Source organism: Mobula birostris, chromosome 6, assembly GCF_030028105.1.
Source record: "Mobula birostris isolate sMobBir1 chromosome 6, sMobBir1.hap1, whole genome shotgun sequence".
NCBI lineage: Eukaryota > Metazoa > Chordata > Chondrichthyes > Myliobatiformes > Myliobatidae > Mobula > Mobula birostris.
Window position 1 is genome coordinate 134542277 of NC_092375.1, and position 18881 is coordinate 134561157.

The 18881-nt window shown below is 42.0% G+C and overlaps 1 protein-coding gene across 8 annotated transcripts in view; it reads left to right on the plus strand.

The window, feature by feature from the left end:
- LOC140199383 (double-stranded RNA-specific editase 1-like) overlaps window positions 1-18881 on the plus strand; it is a 340274-nt gene that overhangs the window by 272465 nt on the left and 48928 nt on the right. For all 8 annotated transcript variants that reach the window (XM_072261374.1, XM_072261375.1, XM_072261376.1 and 5 more), the window contains 2 exons: window positions 3329-3443; window positions 18091-18259. In XM_072261374.1, coding sequence (XP_072117475.1) covers window positions 3329-3443; window positions 18091-18259 — 284 coding nt within the window. The remainder of the gene's footprint in view (window positions 1-3328; window positions 3444-18090; window positions 18260-18881) is intronic.

Genomic DNA, 18881 nt, shown 5'->3' on the forward strand with positions numbered 1-18881 from the left:
CATCAGCAAGAAAATGAAGAACAAGTCTCTTGATCCATAATTGGCAATAGAGTATAGCAAATGGTGGCACAATTTATTACATTCAAGCAAGAATATTTTAGTGAGAGAAAATCTGCAATAACGAAGAAATCATAGTCACCAGCATACAACCAGGATTCTCTGATTTTTTTTTTTGTTAGTGTAATGGGGTGTATCAGTTGTTGTTTTATCATAAACCACCTAAACTTAAGCCAGATTTCATTTCTACAATTAGCATCACAACAAGTGAAGTTGATTTGAATGATGTTCACACTAATAAGATGCAAAAATGAATGAAATTTCCTAGTTATAAAATACTGTATAGACCCAGTCTATCAGAATCAGGTTTATTATCACCAGCATGTGATGTGAAATTTGTGAATGTTGCAATATTTATATTCTAACTCCAATATTTATGAATATTGTGGCAGTAGAAATGCACACTAAATGCACGTCAAAGCATTTTACTTGGATCACCGAATTCCTTTAGTCAAGAGAAATCTTTCACCACAAGGAAATGGTTTAACGTGAGCAGCAGCTGGTTAATTGTCTAATTAATTCTAGGTTATTAAATATTTATTTAATTTACCATGAAATGTGTGCCTGGTTCTTCTTCAGTTATTTGGAGCCTAAAATGATTAAATTCATGGCTTGATTTTATTGCTACAGTTTTATTGCTTTCCACACATTATGCAATTAGTGCACACCTGCCTTATCTCCAAGTATTAACAAATTTGACTGGTTTTCAAACTCCAATTGGTAGCTGCATTTTGCAGCTTTTGTTTTAATAATGACTCACTGTTCATGCTGTAAAATTTGGGCAACTGGAGGTTGTAATATATAGTTGCACCACTACTGTAATATTGTGGGAGCATGCATATTATGATGTTACCCTGTGCTGTGTAACTGAAAATAATTTTTCATTTCTGCTCAGATTGAACCAGTTATTCACTAATCCTCACTTTTATATCAATTGCAAGGAAGAAGCCTGTTGGCTGAAAGAATTTCATCTGTCCCACATTCCTTAATCAGATACAATCAGATTTTCATATTCTCACGCATTTGCTTTCCAACATGTACACACTGAGGTATAAACTTGTAAATTCTTCAGGAATGTCAAGTACTATTCAAAAATTATAATGTGTTTACCTTATTAAAACAGCAGGATAATGGTCAGTAAAGAGACTACCCATCCTTAGGTGAAGCGGTGATATATAAGGGAAATCCAAGTACACTGGAACTGCATTGAGCACTAATTCGCCAAGTGCTAATTTGTAAGAATATCCAGTCTGAGCAATCATGGGTATGTAAAGCCCTATGCTTTGAAAAAAGGCATCTGCTCATTCTGCAGATGTCTTTCTTTTAAAGTACAGGACATTACTGTACTTGATTGTGCAAGTCCTTATTCCTTCCCATTACTGCTTGCTGCTTTCCTGGAATCCTGACACAAACTTCTGCCCTCCAAGCTGTGTCAGTATGGGGAAGTCCAGGATAAACAACAGCAGCACAGCACTGATCTGAGAAGCTTGAATGTCACCTGGCTGCTACAGTAGGTTTGAGTAATTGCTATGGAGTGGCAGTGGTTTCTCCAGCTGTATTGACAGACCACCTAGATCTTGGTTTCTCAAATCTTCCCAGCTCAAAGATTTCTCATTGGTAATGAGCTTACTGGTAATTGCTGGCTGTTGAGCTCACTACTGTAGAGAAATATCTGGGCTGAGGAGAGTTGTGCAGCGAAACAAAGACAGGGTGGACAGTATTTCTGTCATATCCAATTAATGAGGAATAGATAGGTGTTGGGATCCAGATGGCCTGTCAGTAAAAACCACTGCTAAGACCCTAGCAATGACCTACTCTCATTGTGTTATCCAAGGTGTAGACTTGACCCCATATCTCATCACTTGAGTGGCCAAAAAACAGTCAGTCAGTCTGGCAGTCTCTCCATTCCAAGCTGTGGAACAATTCATTACAGTAGGAGTGGCAGTGAAAGCCAGGGTTCACAGATTCCAGTGTTTAATTGAAAGACTTTTTCGGTTGACAACAGAGATTGAGGTGCTTTTGAGATAAGGCTGGATAATAGCATGTGGCAATGCAAGGGGAGAAAAGTTAGAGGTGATGTTCATTTGTAAACATAGTGAGCTGGCACTGGATCTTCTTGACAAGATGCATGGGAAAATGATGCAGAGAGCTTGCAGAGAAATTAGAATCTGATACAGATACAGGGCCAGAGTAGGGATAAACCTTGTGAAAACTTAATTTTAAAAGGAAAGATGGAAATGGCAGATACAGTTGTGCAGTTGATGCCAATTTTGATGACAGGTCCATGAGTTCTTCCAGTCTGGTGTCTGAGATGAGGAAGGGTTTAAGAAAACAATACCGACAAGAAGAATCAAGAGCCTGTCATATACTTCATTGGGAACATACAGGAAAAATTACGTTAATCTGGTGTAACAAGCAAAGAAAAGCAATGATTTTTGTAGAATATGAGCACAAAGAAAAACTAAAGTTCACAATAATACATGGTTAAAACTCAGTCTATCATGGAAAACATGAAGCGGGTATTTGGTGCTCCATAAAATCTTCGTGCATGCTTTCCTTTTTTGTTATAATTCATTGGGGAGTGCTGCCATTGCAGGAGAATGAAGCTCTTCCCATTAATTGCCAGCATTAAGCATGCCTGGGGCCGGTAATAGCTCAGTCAGATGCATAGAAAAGCCCTCAGTATTCTGCTTAAACAGTCCCCCTCATAAACACCAAACATCCCCAAATGTTTCTAGTTTCTTACACCATGCTGTGATCCTGCTAAATGAGATGGGCAGTTAGTGCTAAATTTGTTTGGTTTTGTGGTGTTAAACCATATCATTGAGCAATTGCATTACGATGGTTCAGATGTATTTTTCTTTGGCGCCAGCATTCAGTAGAGAATATTTCTCTCATTATTCCGGGCTGAAAATAAAAAAGATCCGGGTGGTGAAATGCTAGTTACCTCGCATGTGTGTCTTGTGTCTAAATACAGAGGTGAGATTTAAAAACAGAACTGAAGAAGCATATTGTTGATCTGAAAAAGCAAGCAGAAGATAGGTATGTGATTGCCAAATCATATTTTATGGTAATTGCAAAAGATATTTGACCATTTTCAAAGAATTCTGTGTTTGACACATCAATGCTATTCAATTTTTAAATGCATCCTTAGTTTGGTAATTCGTATGTAATTCTGAGTAAATTAAACAGTACACCGAGAGAAAATGTGGTTGGGAACAATGTATTGTAACGATTTGACCTAAATGTCTGACCTCATTGCTCTGACTAGGTGCTGGCAGATGCTGTGGCTCGATTAGTAGTGGATAAATTCAGTGAACTGACTGACAACTTCACTTCACCTCATGCAAGGAGGAAGGTTCTTGCTGGTGTTGTCATGACTACAGGTACTTTACAATTTGTTTCAGTTACGCACCTTTATACAGGTTCCTTTGGAGTAAAACAGATTCCATAAAGAAATATTTACAATCTGTTGAATTTTTTAAAAATTAAAGTTTATGATAATAGATTGGTGAAATTATAGACTCATCAATCACATGGAACAATTAGTGTTATGATAGTATGTAAGAAAGATAAGAACAGAGAATTCTGCTAGTAGTAAGATATTATCAATAGATAGTCTTTTGGAACATGAATGCTGACATAGACCATTTGACATAAATTTGCTGTTTCAATGCTGTAAAGTTCTCTGTTCTCCCTGAAACCTCAAACTACTGGAGCTGTTCTGTAGATTACTAACTATTTGGAAGGATAATGAGGAACAAATAAATTTACAGGGAATTTGTAAATATGTACAAATATAAAGAGCAGTCGTAATTGGAGACTTTAAATATAAACTGAGTTAACTGTAATATAAATATAACTGATATAAAATGTTGTTGGGGGAAATTATCTATTTCAACATTTGGGAGAACTTTCATGGCAGCCTCTAATGCAACAAGAAAGGTGACATTGCCAAACTTGTTTCTAAAAATGAGACAAGCCCTGTGGAACAAATACAAGTAAGGAACCTGGATGAACAAATACATCTAGGAAACAGTAACCATAATATCATAAAGCTTAAAGCAGTTATAGTAAAAGGGATCAACTGACTTTAAGTAAAAATTGTTAGTTAAAGATAGGCCAGTTTCAATGGGAAGTGTACAGATCTGGCCCAGATGAACTGGAATCAAAGCTCGGCAGGCAAAAATGTAAGTGAATAGTGGGAAGGCTTTAAAGTGAGATTTTTCAGCTGCAGAGACATTCTGAAGAGAGAAGAAAATTGAAACCAGTGGTTCATGCATGATCAGGTAGAGAGTAAAAAGAAACAGAAAAAAGATTACACTTTCCCTTCTTGACTTCCAAATGCCACTGATTTTAATTTGTTGGTCTAGAGTGGGATTTGTTTTGTGTTCATTATGGTGGGTGTTTCTCTTGCAAAGGGGAGGATTATCTGAAAAATTTTTAAAATACAACAAGGTAATTTAGGAGTTTACAAAATTGGCCTTACAATTATGTGGTGCAGCTATTACAATCAGATATAAATTTTATAACCAAATATATATGTGTATTTGACTAATTTTCATTTGAAACCAGCTCCTTGTATTTAAAAAAAAATTGAGGTCTCCACCTCATCCACTGCTTGACCCTACTCTCCGTGCTGCCACTGTTCTTCCCCTCACCCCCAGCCTCTCATGTTCATGGGCACCTTGCATATTCTGTACTGTTGCTTTCTCCTCTCCTGCCTATTTTATTCTTAATTCCAATGGAATATAAGAGCAAAGAAATCATGATGTGTTCTTGAAAAAGTCAATTTGGCTAAACTGGAGAATTGTGTCCAATCAATGAACTTGATGGCCTGAATGACCACTTTCCTTGTGTAATCATTCTGTGACAAAATATTTAAATTTAATTTGACTTATTTGCTGTTAATTGTATTAACATTCGTGGTTTTCTGTACTTGCCCGCTAAGCATGCAAACTTCATCTCAGCTTTATAGTTGACTTGATTTTAAGTAATGTAAGAATTCCCTCAGTTCTAAATAGTGCAAAGAGAGCTATTGAACAAGATGTTTATCCTACAAAAACAGACATCCATGTAGCTGTTGTGCAATGGGCACCAAAGGCTATTTGCTTCAAAGGAAAATTTTTGATTTGATTTGTAAATGTCTTATCAATCACCCTTTAATGAGAAGATTTTTATGTAACATAAAATATTTGAGTAAATTAACATGAAAAATGATACTTTATTTCACCTAAACAGATTTATAAGCTACATAAAAAATAGGAAATTGATGATTTATCGATTCTTGTCATATGTGACACACACCTTAACTTCCTTGCTGTGAAGGAAGGAGAGAAACTCTTTGTAAGAGCTATCTATTTGGTCTGGTCACTGTACTTTAATCATAGACCTGCAATTTTATTTTCTTTTCAAGTATTTATCCAATTTGCTTTTAGAAATTATTATTGAGCCTACTTCAGACATCCTTTCAAGTAGTGCGTTCTAGAAAATAAAGGCTCCCTATGTGAATTCTTCCTCCCTTGTATTGTGTGATGTTCTCTCAATTATTCTAAATTTTGTTTAGCAACCAAGAGTTTGGTTACCAACTCTATTGTCACCAGAAGCAACTCATTTTGTTGCAGAAAAATCTTTGATGTTTTTGAACACCTCTATCAAATCTCCCTTTAATCTTCTCAGCTTCAATAAGAACAAGAACAAACTTTTCTCCTCTCCACACATTTGAAATCCCCCCGTCTAGTTAACATCCTCTTGAAGACTTAAGAGTCTTCCAAAAGTGCAGTGCCTCATTATAACTCTGGTACTTTGTACATTGTTGGAGTGTTTATATTACTGACATGATACAGAGATGCTTTTAGCTTAATTTTGTTCATTAAAAGATACCAGTACAATGTCATGTGTGGAAAATTTGTGTGTTTAAAAATGTATTATGGCATAAGTGAGACAAACTAGCACTAACTTGGAATTCCAACCCTACTCTATGTACTGTTTAGGAGAGTATGAGAGTGAGGGAAAGAGTGTGAGTGTGAAAAAGAGATTTGGTTTGGTCTGGTCTGTAGTCCTCTTTTGTTCTGTTATAAATTTTGGATGCAGCTGCTTATATAACTTGTGTTTGGTCACTTTACAGTGGCTGCCAAGGGGTTTTTTTCCAGCCTATCCCTTGCTTTGGGTGGCCAGTTGTTTTTTTTTTATATAGATTATGAGGACACACAGTCCTCTTTTATTGTCTTTTTAGTAATGCATGCATTAAGAAATGATACAGTGTTCCTCCTGAATGATATCACAGAAACACAAGACAAACCAAGATGAAAAAAACTGACAAAAACCACATATTTATAACATATAGTTACAACAGTGCAAAGCAATACCGTAATTTGATAAAGAACAGACCATGGGCATGGTTTAAAAAAAAAGTCTCAAAGTCTTTTGAAAGTCCCATCATCTCACGCAGACGGTAGAAGGAAGAAAAACTCTCCCTGTCATGAGCTTCCAGCACCGCAAACTTGCCGATGCAGCGCCCTGGAAGCACCCGACCACAGCCAACTCTTGAGTCTGTCCAAAAACTTCGAGCCTCCAGCACCGAGCACCATCTCTGCCGAGTGCTTTGACCTGGGCAACAGGCAATAGGCAAAGCCGAGGATTTGAGACCTTCTCCGGAGATTCTCGATCGCACAGTAGCAGCAGCAGCGAAGTGGGCATTTCAGAAGTTTCTCCAGGTGTTCCTCCGTGCTTCTCACGTCTGTCTCCATCAAATCAGGATTGTGCATGGTACCTGCTTACAAATACGATATCATTTCGGAACGGCCGCGCACGCTGCCATCTTCTCCTCCCCTCCGGCTTTGCATAAGCAGTTTGCTAGTGCTAGCATTAATAGAGACTCTTAGTGTGCTTTCAACGAAAAAGCAAGCAAATGATTAGAACAGTGATGAAGTTGCTGTCATCCTAACAAGGCGAGATTAGTAGTCACTTCGCAGTATAGTTAACCAGTAGAGAAAACGAATCAATTAGGGAACGCAAATCTAGAAATTGCAGAGAAGGTCCAAGCACACGTTCGGTGTTAGGCACTATTGGGAGCAAAGTAGAAAAGTAATATAATAGCAGTTTACTTTAAAGAATTTAAGTAAATAAATCACTTAATAGTTCTTCAGTAGTTCTTCACCCCTAAAAGTATAATAATGTCAGATTTACGGAAAATTGCTCCCCTGGAGAGTTCATATGAGAGAAATGTCAGCTAATCCAGCACCTCCAGAACAAGGAGGACGTAACTGACCTGCAATGTTTCAATAGATTTCAATAGGTACGTTTAATGTCAGAGAAATGTTTACAATATACATCCTGAAATTCTTTTTCTTCGCAAACATCCACAAAAACAGAGGAGTGCCCCAAAGAATGAATGACAATTAAATGTTAGAACCCCAAAGCCTCTCCCAACTCCTCCCTCCCATGCATAAGCAGCAGCAAAGCAACAGCCCTCCCCTCCACCAGCAAAAGGCATCGGCACCCCCCACCGAGCACTCAAGCGTGGTGCAAAACATCAGTAGAGACACAGACTTGCCGTAACCTAGACACTACTCCTCACCTGGTATTTGACATACCAGTCTCAGTCAGTCAGTCAGTGTCTGTCTGTCTGTGTCTGTCTGTCTCTGTCTCTCTCTCTCTCTCCCTCTCTCTCTCCCTCTCCCCCTCCCTCTCCCCCTCCCTCTCCCCCTCCCTCTCCCCCTCCCTCCCTCCCTCTCTCCCTCTTCCTCCTTCCCTCCCTACTGAGGGAAAAAAAGGTGTCCCCATTTCACAATGAGAGGGGAGACATGACAAAACAACTTGCTGATTTATGGTGTTAAAGTCTGTTGTGTCGTTTTTTCCAAACTCTGTGCCCAAAGAACTCAGGCCCCTGCGCACTCAGCCAGCAGCCAGCTGCCAGCTCACTGCTTTTGATCTTCTGTGTATTCCCACAATTCATCAGGTGGCAGCACCGACCCCGAAGCAGCCCATCTCCAGAGCCACGAAAATCCAGCACCCTGAAGGCGCTCTTGTCTTCCAGGCCGCATCCTTGGCATATCGAAAAGCAGACAGTCTTGAGGCCCTGAGAGCAGGTCCCATTTCTGCAAAGAACCAAAGTCAGTGTGTAACTCCAGGTCAGGGTCTTCAAAAGAACCTTGAAAGGGGGAAAAAAAAAAGAGGTATCAAAGATAGAAATAAAGCTGTTTCCGAAGATGCAAGCAAAGGGGTCACCGTTAGGCTCCATCATCCTCCTAAGTTGTAGAGAATTGGCAGATGTGCTCCAGATGTCCTTTAGTGAGATGGCATGCACCCCAAGGGAGCCACTAATTGAGACTTCAGACCAGAAAGAAAGAGGCAATCGGGTGACCGTGGGAAGGAAGCACAGGGTAAAAGGTGCACACTGTCCAGGGGCATCAAACCCAGAGCTGGAAGTGTCCAACCATTTTGAACATCTAATGATGCTCAACAATGACCATGAAACCTCTGAGGTGGTAGGCAGGACAGAGGAGCCGCACAGGACCCTCTCTAAACCTAAGCCTAAAGCCCATAAATAGGAAGTAGTGATAGTAGGGGACTCAATTATCAGGGTAGTTGAGAATTATGTGTGTACTGACAAGGAGTCTCGCACTAGGAGCATGAGTAGGAGATTTCCCTAGATGACTAGATAAGCTCCTGACCAGAGCTGGGGTGGATCCAGTAGTCATTGTCCACATCAGAACAAATGACACAGGTAAGGGCAGGCTGTCAGTTCTGCAAGACAAATTTAAAGAGTTACGTGGGAAGTTTAGGGACAGAACTGACCAGGTGATCTTCTGGGAAGATCTGCTTGAGCCATGCGCTAGTCCAGATAAGATGGAGGAGATCGGAAGATTTAACATGTGGCTCAAATCAGGGTGTAGGTTAGAGGGGCATAGGTTTTTGGAACACTGGGGTGCCTTTTGGGGCAGATGGAACCTGTACTGCCGGGAAGGGTTGCATTTGAACCAGAGGGGCACTAATGTACTGTGCAGGTGTATGCTTCAGTTAGTTAATGACTGTTTAAACTAGGAAATGGTTGTGGGGGTGAGGAGCAGAGAACTTAAAAGAGGCCAGGCTCAACTGTTTAAACACCATAATGAAGAATAACATACTCAGACATAAACCGATAATAAGCTTCAAATATATAAAAATGGGTTAGAATAGAATGAAAAACATCAGTAATAGACTAAGGATGACCTGTATAAATGCAAGGGGTATTAAGAATCAGTGAGTTGAAAATATATGCAAGTGTGTATAAGTATCGTATAATAGCTGTGTATTAAATCCAGGGTGCAGGAAGTGTTCATACCCAAGGTTAGGTGAAGCAATAAAAACTATAGATCATCTACATGGATGAATAAAGATATACATTAAAAAATGAAGAAAAGACCAGGTATATAAGGAATACAGAAAAAATAGCAATGATGTTAACAGTAGGGCATAGGAAAATATGAGAGCTATAGTTGAGAGGGAAATTCAGGTTGACAAAAAGCAGATTGAGAAGGATATTGCTGATAATGCTAAGATTGACCACAGGAGATTTTTCTGGTACTTTAGTAGTAAAAGTCAAGGAGCAAGTTGTGTATTAGGAATAATAAGGGGTGATAAATTATGCAGAGAAGGACATAGCAGATACTTTTAACTCATATTTTGCTGAAGTACTTACCTGTGAAGATGTTAGCAATATGCCAGTAGGTGTAGAGAAAATTAAGGTTGTTTTAAGTGACTTAACAATCTTAGAAAGTGAGATCCTGCTTCAATTGAAAAGGCTGAAAGTTTAAAAAAAATCTCCAGGGCCGAACAACATATATCCAAAGGTACTTAAATGTTAATAACCAAATTACAGGCAGTAGGGATTCAGGGTAAGGTGTGAGAATGCATGCAGAATTAGCTCAAAAACAGAAAACAATAAGTTGTAGTGAGAGCAACACACATCAAAGTTGCTGGTGAACACAGCAGGCCGGGCAGCATCTCTAGGAAGAGGTACAGTCGACGTTTCGGGCCGAGACCCTTCGTCAGGACTAACTGAAGGAAGAGTTAGTAAGGGATTTGAAAGTGGGAGGGGGAGAGGGAGATCCAAAATGATAGGAGAAGACAGGAGGGGGAGGGATGGAGCCAAGAGCTGGACAGGTGATTGGCAAAGGGGATATGAGAGGATCATGGGACAGGAGGTCTGGGGAGAAAGACAAGGGGGGGGGAACCAGAGGATGGGCAAGGGGTATAGTCAGAGGGACAGAGGGAGAAAAAGGAGAGTGAGAGAAAGAATGTGTGTATAAAAATAAATAACGGATGGGGTACGAGGGGGAGGTGGGGCATTAGCGGAAGTTAGAGAAGTCGATGTTCATGCCATCAGGTTGGAGGCTTCCCAGACGGAATATCAGGTGTTGTTCCTCCAACCTGAGTGTGGCTTCATCTTTACTGTAGAGGAGGCCGTGGATAGACATGTCAGAATGGGAATGGGATGTGGAATTAAAATGTGTGGCCACTGGGAGATCCTGCTTTCTGTGGTGGACAGAGCGTAGGTGTTCAGCAAAGCCGTCTCCCAGTCTGCGTCGGGTCTCGCCAATATATAGAAGGCCACATCGGGAGCACCGGACGCAGTATATCACCCCAGCCGACTCACAGGTGAAGTGTCACCTCAACCCCAGCCGACTCACAGGTGAAGTGTGACCCGATGCAGACTGGGAGACAACTGAGCTGAAGAGACCCGACGCAGACTGGGAGACCGCTTTGCTGAGCACCTGCGCTCTGTCCACCAGAGAAAGCAGGATCTCCCAGTGGCCACACATTTTAATTCCACATCCCATTCCCGTTCTGACATGTCTATTACGGCCTCCTCTACCGTAAAGATGAAGCCACACTCAGGTTGGAGGAACAACACCTTATATTCCGCCTGGGTAGCCTCCAACCTGATGGCAAGAACATCGACTTCTCTAACTTCCGCTAATGCCCCGCTCCCCCTCGTACCCCATCCGTTATTTATTTTTATACACACATTCTTTCTCTCTCTCCCCCTTTTCTCCCTCTGTCCCTCTGACTATACCCCTTGCCCATCCTCTGGTCCTCCCCCACCCCTTGTCTTTCTCCCCGGACCTCCTGTCCCATGATCCTCTCATATCCCCTTTGCCAATCACCTGTCCAGCTCTTGGCTCCATCCCTCCCCCTCCTGTCTTCTCCTATCATTTTGGATCTCCCCCTCCCCCTCCCACTTTCAAATCTCTTACCAACTCTTCCTTCAGTTAGTCCTGACGAAGGGTCTCGGCCTGAAACGTCGACTGTACCTCTTCCTAGAGATGCTGCCTGGCCTGCTGCGTTCACCAGAAACTTTGATGTGTGTTGCTTGAATTTCCAGCATCTGCAGAATTCCTGTTGTTTGCAGTTATAGTGAGAGGATCATTTTCACACCTGGGAGCTGTCAAAAGTGGGGTTCAGAGATCAGTTGTGGGGCGGCTGCTGTTTTTAATTTAAATTGATAACTTTGGATAAGTACATAACAAATAAACTAGTAAAGTTTGCCAATGACATAAAATTAGGGGGGGCGGGCTGATAACATTCAGGCACCAGAATCAATGTAGTTAGGTCTGAGCAAAATCCAGATGTGGGCAGATAAATGGCAGATGAAATTTATACTTTATTGGCGCCAAACAATTGGTACTACAACATAAATCATCACAACGATATTTGATTCTGTGCTTCGCGCTCCCTGGAGTACAAATCGATAGTAAATATTAAAAATTTAAATTATAAATCATAAATAGAAAATAGAAAAATGGAAACTAAGGTAATGCAAAACAACCAAGAGGCAGGTCCAGATATTTGGAGGGTACGGCCCAGATCCGGGTCAGGATCCGTTCAGCAGTCTTATCACAGTTGGAAAGAAGCTGTTCCCAAATCTGGCCGTACGAGCCTTCAAGCTCCTGAGCCTTGTCCCGGAGGGAAGAGGGACGAAAAGTGTGTTGGCTGGGTGGATCGTGTCCTTGATTATCCTGGCAGCACTGCTCCGACAGCGTGCAGTGTAAAGTGAGTCCATGGACGGAAGATTGGTTTGTGTGATGTGCTGCGCTGTGTTCACAATCTTCTGCAGCTTCTTTCGGTCTTGGACAGGACAACTTCCATACCAGGTTGTGATGCACCCGAGAAGAATGCTTTCTACGGTGCATGTATAAAAATTAGTGAGGGTTTTAGGGGACAGGCCAAATTTCTTTAGTTTTCTCAGGAAATACAGGCGCTGGTGGGCCTTCTTGGCAGTGAACTCTGCTTGGTTGGACCAAGTCAGGTCATTTGTGATATTGACCCCGAGGAATTTAAAGCTTTTGACCTGTTCTACTTGCGCACCACCGATGTGAATTGGGTCGTGCGGTCCGCTACTCCTTCTGAAGTCAACAACCAATTCCTTCGTCTTGCTGACATTGAGGGATAGGTTATTGTCTTCGCACCATGCCACTAGGTTCTTAATTTCCCCTCTGTACTCAAACTCATCATTACCCGAGATACGGCCGACAATTGTGGTGTCATCTGCAAACTTACATATTGAGTTTCATGGAAACTTGGCTACACAATCATGGGTGTACAGTGAGTACAGCAGGGGGCTGTGTACACAGCCTTGTGGGGCACCGGTGCTCAGAGTGATTGTAGAGGAGAACTTGTCCCCTATTTTGACAAACAACACACATCAAAGTTGCTGGTGAACGCAGCAGGCCAGGCAGCATCTCTAGGAAGAGGTGCAGTCGAAGTTTCAGGCCGAGACCCTTCGTCAGGACTAACTGAAGGAAGAGTGAGTAAGGGATTTGAAAGTTGGAGGGGGAGGGGGAGATCCAAAATGATAGGAGAAGACAGGAGGGGGAGGGATGGAGCCAAGAGCTGGACAGGTGATAGGCAAAAGGGGATATGAGAGGATCATGGGACAGGAGATCTGGGAAGAAAGACAAGGGGGGGGGGGACCCAGAGGATGGGCAGGAGCTATATTCAGAGGGACAGAGGGAGAAAAAGGAGAGTGAGAGAAAGAATGTGTGCATAAAAATAAGTAACAGATGGGGTACAAGGGGGAGGTGGGGCCTAGCGGAAGTTAGAGAAGTCGATGTTCATGCCATCAGGTTGGAGGCTACCCAGACGGAATATCAGGTGTTGTTCCTCCAACCTGAGTGTGGCTTCATCTTTACAGTAGATGAGGCCGTGGATAGACATGTCAGAATGGGAATGGGATGTGGAATTAAAATGTGTGGCCACTGGGAGATCCTGCTTTCCCTGGCGGACAGTGCATAGATGTTCAGCAAAGCGGTCTCCCAGTCTGCGTCGGGTCTCGCCAATATATAAAAGGCCACATCGGGAGCACCGGACGCAGTATATCACCCCAGTCGACTCACAGGTGAAGTGTTGCCTCACCTGGAAGGACTGTTTGGGGCCCTGAATGGTGGTAAGGGAGGAAGTGTAAGGGCATGTGTAGCACTTGTTCCGCTTACACGGATAAGTGCCAGGAGGGAGATCAGTGGGGAGGGATGGGGGGGACGAATGGACAAGGGAGTTGTGTAGGGAGCGATCCCTGCGGAATGCAGAGAAAGGCGGGGAGGGAAAGAAGTGCTTAGTGGTGGGATCCCGTTGGAGGTGGCGGAAGTTACGGAGAATAGTATGTTAGACCCGGAGGCTGGTGGGGTGGTAGGTGAGGACCAGAGGAACCCTATTCCTAGTGGGGTGGCGGGAGGATGGAGTGAGAGCAGATGTACGTGAAATGGGGGAGATGCATTTAAGAGCAGAGTTGATAGTGGAGGAAGGGAAGCCCCTTTCTTTAAAAAATGAAGACATCTCCCTCGTCCTAGAATGAAAAGCCTCATCCTGAGAGCAGATGCGGCGGAGACGGAGGAATTGCGAGAAGGGCATGGCGTTTTTGCAAGAGAGGGTGAGAAGAGGAATAGTCCAGATAGCTGTGAGAGTCAATCGGCTTATAGTAGACATCAGTGGATAAGCTGTCTCCAGAGACAGAGACAGAAAGATCTAGAAAGGGGAGGGAGGTGTCGGAAATGGACCAGGTAAACTTGAGGGCATGGTGAAAGTTGGAGGCAAAGTTAATAAAGTCAACGAGTTCTGCATGCGTGCTGGAAGCAGCACCAATGCAGTCGTCGATGTAGCGAAGGAAAAGTGGGGGACAGATACCAGAATAGGCACGGAACATAGATTGTTCCACAAACCCAACAAAAAGGCAGGCATAGCTAGGACCCATACGGGTGCCCATAGCTACACCTTTAGTTTGGAGGAAGTGGGAGGAGCCAAAGGAGAAATTATTAAGAGTAAGGACTAATTCCGCTAGACGGAGCAGAGTGGTGGTAGAGGGGAACTGATTAGGTCTGGAATCCAAAAAGAAGCGTAGAGCTTTGAGACCTTCCTGATGGGGGATGGAAGTATATAAGGACTGGACATCCATGGTGAAAATAAAGCAGTGAGGGCCAGGGAACTTAAAATCATCGAAAAGTTTAAGAACGTGAGAAGTGTCACGAACATAGGTCGGAAGGGATTGAACAAGGGGTGATAAAACAGTGTCGAGGTATGCAGAAATGAGTTCGGTGGGGCAGGAGCAAGCTGAGACAATAGATCGGCCTATTTTGACAGCCTGAGTCCTGTCTGTGAGGAAGTTGTAGATCCATCTGCAGATCTGAGTGCTAAGGCCCAGGTTCCGGAGCTTAGGAATCAGTTTATTTGGAATGATGGTATTAAAGGCAGAGCTGCAGTCAATGAAAAGGAGCCTTACGTATGCATCTTTATTCTCCAAGTCTTCTAAGGAGGAATGTAGGGCCAGAGAGATGGCATCTGCCGTTGACCTGTTGCTCCGATAGGCGAATTGCAAAGCGTCGAGGTTGACCGGTAGGCTGTGGTTGATGTGTGCCATAACCAATCTCTCAAAGCACTTCATAGCAATTGATGTCAGAGCCACAGGTCGATAGTCATTCAGGCATGCCACCTTGCTCTTCTTCGGCACTGGGATTATCGTTGCCTTCTTAAAACACGAGGGGATCTTCGACTGAAGCAAGGAGCAGTTGAAGATGTTAGCAAACACTCCAGCTAGCTCGCTTGCACAGGCTCGGAGAACTTTATATTTAATATAAGTAAATGTAAAGTATTACATAGAGGAAGTAGAAATATTAGATATAAATATACAATGGGGACTGGAGTTAGAAAAGCGCACTGTGTGAAAAGAACTTGGACATCCTGGTACACTCATCACTATCAACGCCTAGACAACGCACAGAAGTGGTTAAGAGTGCTAATAGAATGTTGAGCTATATAATGCATTCAGTGGAGTTCAAGTCCAGCGACATTCTCCTTAAGTTGTATAATAGGCCACACCTTGAGTACTATGTACAGTTTAGGTCTTCATATTTTGTGAGAGATGTGAAGGCACTGGAGAGAGCTCAGAGAGGAGCAACAAGACTCATTCTAGGTCTGTTGGGTATGAGCTGTGAAGAAAGGTTGAAAGAATTTAATCCTTTTAGCCTAAGTAGACATAGAATGAGAGGAGACGTGACAGAAGTGTTCAAAATCATTTGGGGTATAAGTAAGGTGGATGCCAGTTACTACTTCAAAATTAATCCATTAACGAGGACACTGGGCCATAGCTGGAGACTGGTTAAAGGGAGATTTCAGACTAACATCAAGAAACTTTTCTTTACACAGCGAGTTGTGCACACATGGAACAAACTACCTGGTTTTGTAGTTGAGAGTAGTACTTTAAGATACTTTCAAATCTAAACTGGATAGTTTTTCAACACACTGTGTGAATAGGAATTGGGCAAGCTTTGTTGGGCAGAATAGCCTGAACTTGTTGAAAACTTCCTAATGTTCTATTTTCAAAGTGCAAAAGTATAAAGTTCAAAGTACATTTTATTATTAAAGTATGTATACTTTATACAATCTTGAGATTCGTCTCCTTACCGGCAGCCAAGGAACAAAGAATCACAGTAGATTCCATTATAAACAAAAGAAGACTGTCCAAACTCCCAGTGTGCAAAGAGAGAGGGAGAAAAAAACAAACCTTGCAAACAATAAAAGCAAGCAAACAAGCTTTTTGTTTGTTTCAGAACTGAAGTTCACAACGCCAAGCTGCAGCCAATCCAGAAGATCGATAGTTGCAGGCTGCAACCTCAGTCCAGCACAGAGATAAGCAAACCCTGCAGAGCAGCGAGCTGAACTGGCTCCTTTCTCACCTCCAACACCGTGACCATTTCAATCTGGCCCTGTGCTTAAATCATCCTAACCTTGGATCATTCCTCACTCTTGGCTCAGGGTGTGTAACTTCAATGCGCACTCGGTCTTGGGCTTTGCTGCGTCAATGTGGCCAGATCCTGACCTTTCCAATTCAGCTCAGTTCTTGAAAAAATCAAACCTCAGATCTTTCCTCACCTCTCCTTGGCTTTGCCACATTGAATTGCCTCTCAGATCGCTCTAGCAACTCCGGCCTGGACATGCTGCAATTGTCCTGTGCCAGCAAGACTCCAGCACACACAGCAAAAATGCTAGGTCATGCAGGCAATTCAGCTCAACTCTGACAGGCAATCCACTGGCCACTATTTGCAGCAAGCATTTACCAGAAATAAGTATTCAGTTGCTTTCTTTGTTTCATTGGCCACCAGCAAGTAGTTGTTGTGCTTTACCGGCATCACCTTAAACCGGAAGTTCTTTGAACTTTGATAGATGGTAATGATAACTGGACAAGTTTTTCACCAAGTTTTTACTGAAGTTCTTATTGTTCATAAAATTTCTCATTTTGCAGAACAAACAGTTAAGTGTGTTGAGTGTTAGGAGATGATGCCAGAAGATGAAGACAGAGCACATTTCTTAAAGTTATAAGATTTGTTTTAATTTGGACATGTGAGGGGCTTTCATTTCATGTCTTTACATTGATTTTCAGATATTCTCTGCGGTATCACTGTATTTCTTATCCCGCACATTAAATTAAAATAAAAAAGTTATAGTAGGAAGCATTGGGAATGATGTTCATTGTTCAAAGTTATGGCCATTTCATTGACTCTGTGGTCCCAACATATTGATGCAGTTATAAAGAAGGCAAGACAGCAGCTATACTTTACTAGGAGTTTGAAGAGATTTGATATGTCAACAAATACACTCAAGAACTTCTGTAGATGTACTGATGTACAGTGGCTGCATCAGTATCTGGTATGGGGGGTGGGGGGCTACTACACAGAACCAAAAGAAGCTGCAGAGGGTCGTAAATTTAGTCGGCTCCATCTTGGGTACTAGCTTACAATTACCAGGACATCTTCAGGCAGTGGTGTCTCAGAAAGACAGCGTCCATTATTAAGGACCTCCAGCACCCAGGGCATGCCCTTTTCTCACTGTTACTATCAGGTAGGAGGTACAGAAGCCTGAAGGCACACACTCGGTGATTCAGGAACAGCTTCTTCCCCCCTGCCATCCAATTCCTAAATGGACATTGAACTCTCGGACACTACCTCGCTTTTTTTAAAAATATATAGTATTTCTGTTTTTGCATGATTTCAATCTATTCAATATATGTATATTGAATAAGTTTTATTTATTTATTATTATTTTATTTTTTCTTCTATATTATGTATTGCATTGAACTGCTTCTACTAAGTTAACAAATTTCACATCACATACTAGTGATAATATACCTGATTCTGATTCTGATTCAGGCGTCAGTGATGAGGAAGTATGAGAGTAAACTTATTAATTAAAGACTGATAAGAGGAGTGCAGAGTAAAAGCATCTAATAATTTTCCTCAGGAAAGGGGCAATAGCATCTATTGAAGGAAAAATGGGCATTGGTATTTATAGCAGATAATGTTGTATGACTTGGAAAGAAAATAGGGCACTGAAATTCTTTTACTATTGCTGTAGTATTGATGCAGTTCACAATTAGCCAATTGGTTGTCTGGCATAAATGTGTTTTATTTCTCAAAATGTATTTTATTTACTATTGTTTCTTGCCTTTTATCTCCCGCTCACTCTTTACCTCCTCCGCTCCCTCATCCCTACTTTGGAAATCAGGAACTGATGTCAAAGATGCAATGGTTATATGTGTTGCCACTGGAACTAAATGCATCAATGGCGAATATATGAGTGACCGAGGCTTGGCTCTGAATGATTGTCATGCGGAAATTGTTGCACGTCGATCTCTCATCCGGTTTCTTTATTCCCAAATGGAGTGTCATTTAAGGTGGGTGGAATTAAAGAATCTTGAGCTCTCCCACAGTTTATAACTGTTCTATTACACTGCAGTTTATAATCTTACATGGAAGTTATGTGCTGTTGTGATTTATGGGTTGCAGGTATCTTTTTGCTCTTCCATCAACTGTTGTCTTAAATCACTTCCCTCTCTCCTCTCCATTCACATTTTTAACAACATACAAGAAGTTTTGGTGTCTAGTTCCTTCAATGCCTCCTGCACATAGATCCCACACTTCACCCCAAACCCTGGACCCCATCAGGCTATAAATGATGTATCCATTAATTTCCAAGTTGGTCTGATCTTTCTTTCTAAATCTAATTTGCAGTAAATTGCAGATAGCCTGACCTCCATGCCAGCAGATATTGTAGCTACTTCCTTCTTTTGACTTTCTTTTGTTTCGCTGACAATTAGAAGAACTGAGTAGTTGTAAAAGTAATTGAGTAGTCAAGCTTGTCTCCAGCTCTCTTTAACATAGAATCTAGTGCTTTCCCAGTGTATTTGACAAATAAAATCTTCTTGAGCTTTCAGCCGGGTACAGTTACCGATTTTCACCAACGTTTTAACGACAGACTCTGCCATCTTCATCAGGGATGATGCCTGGACATGTCTA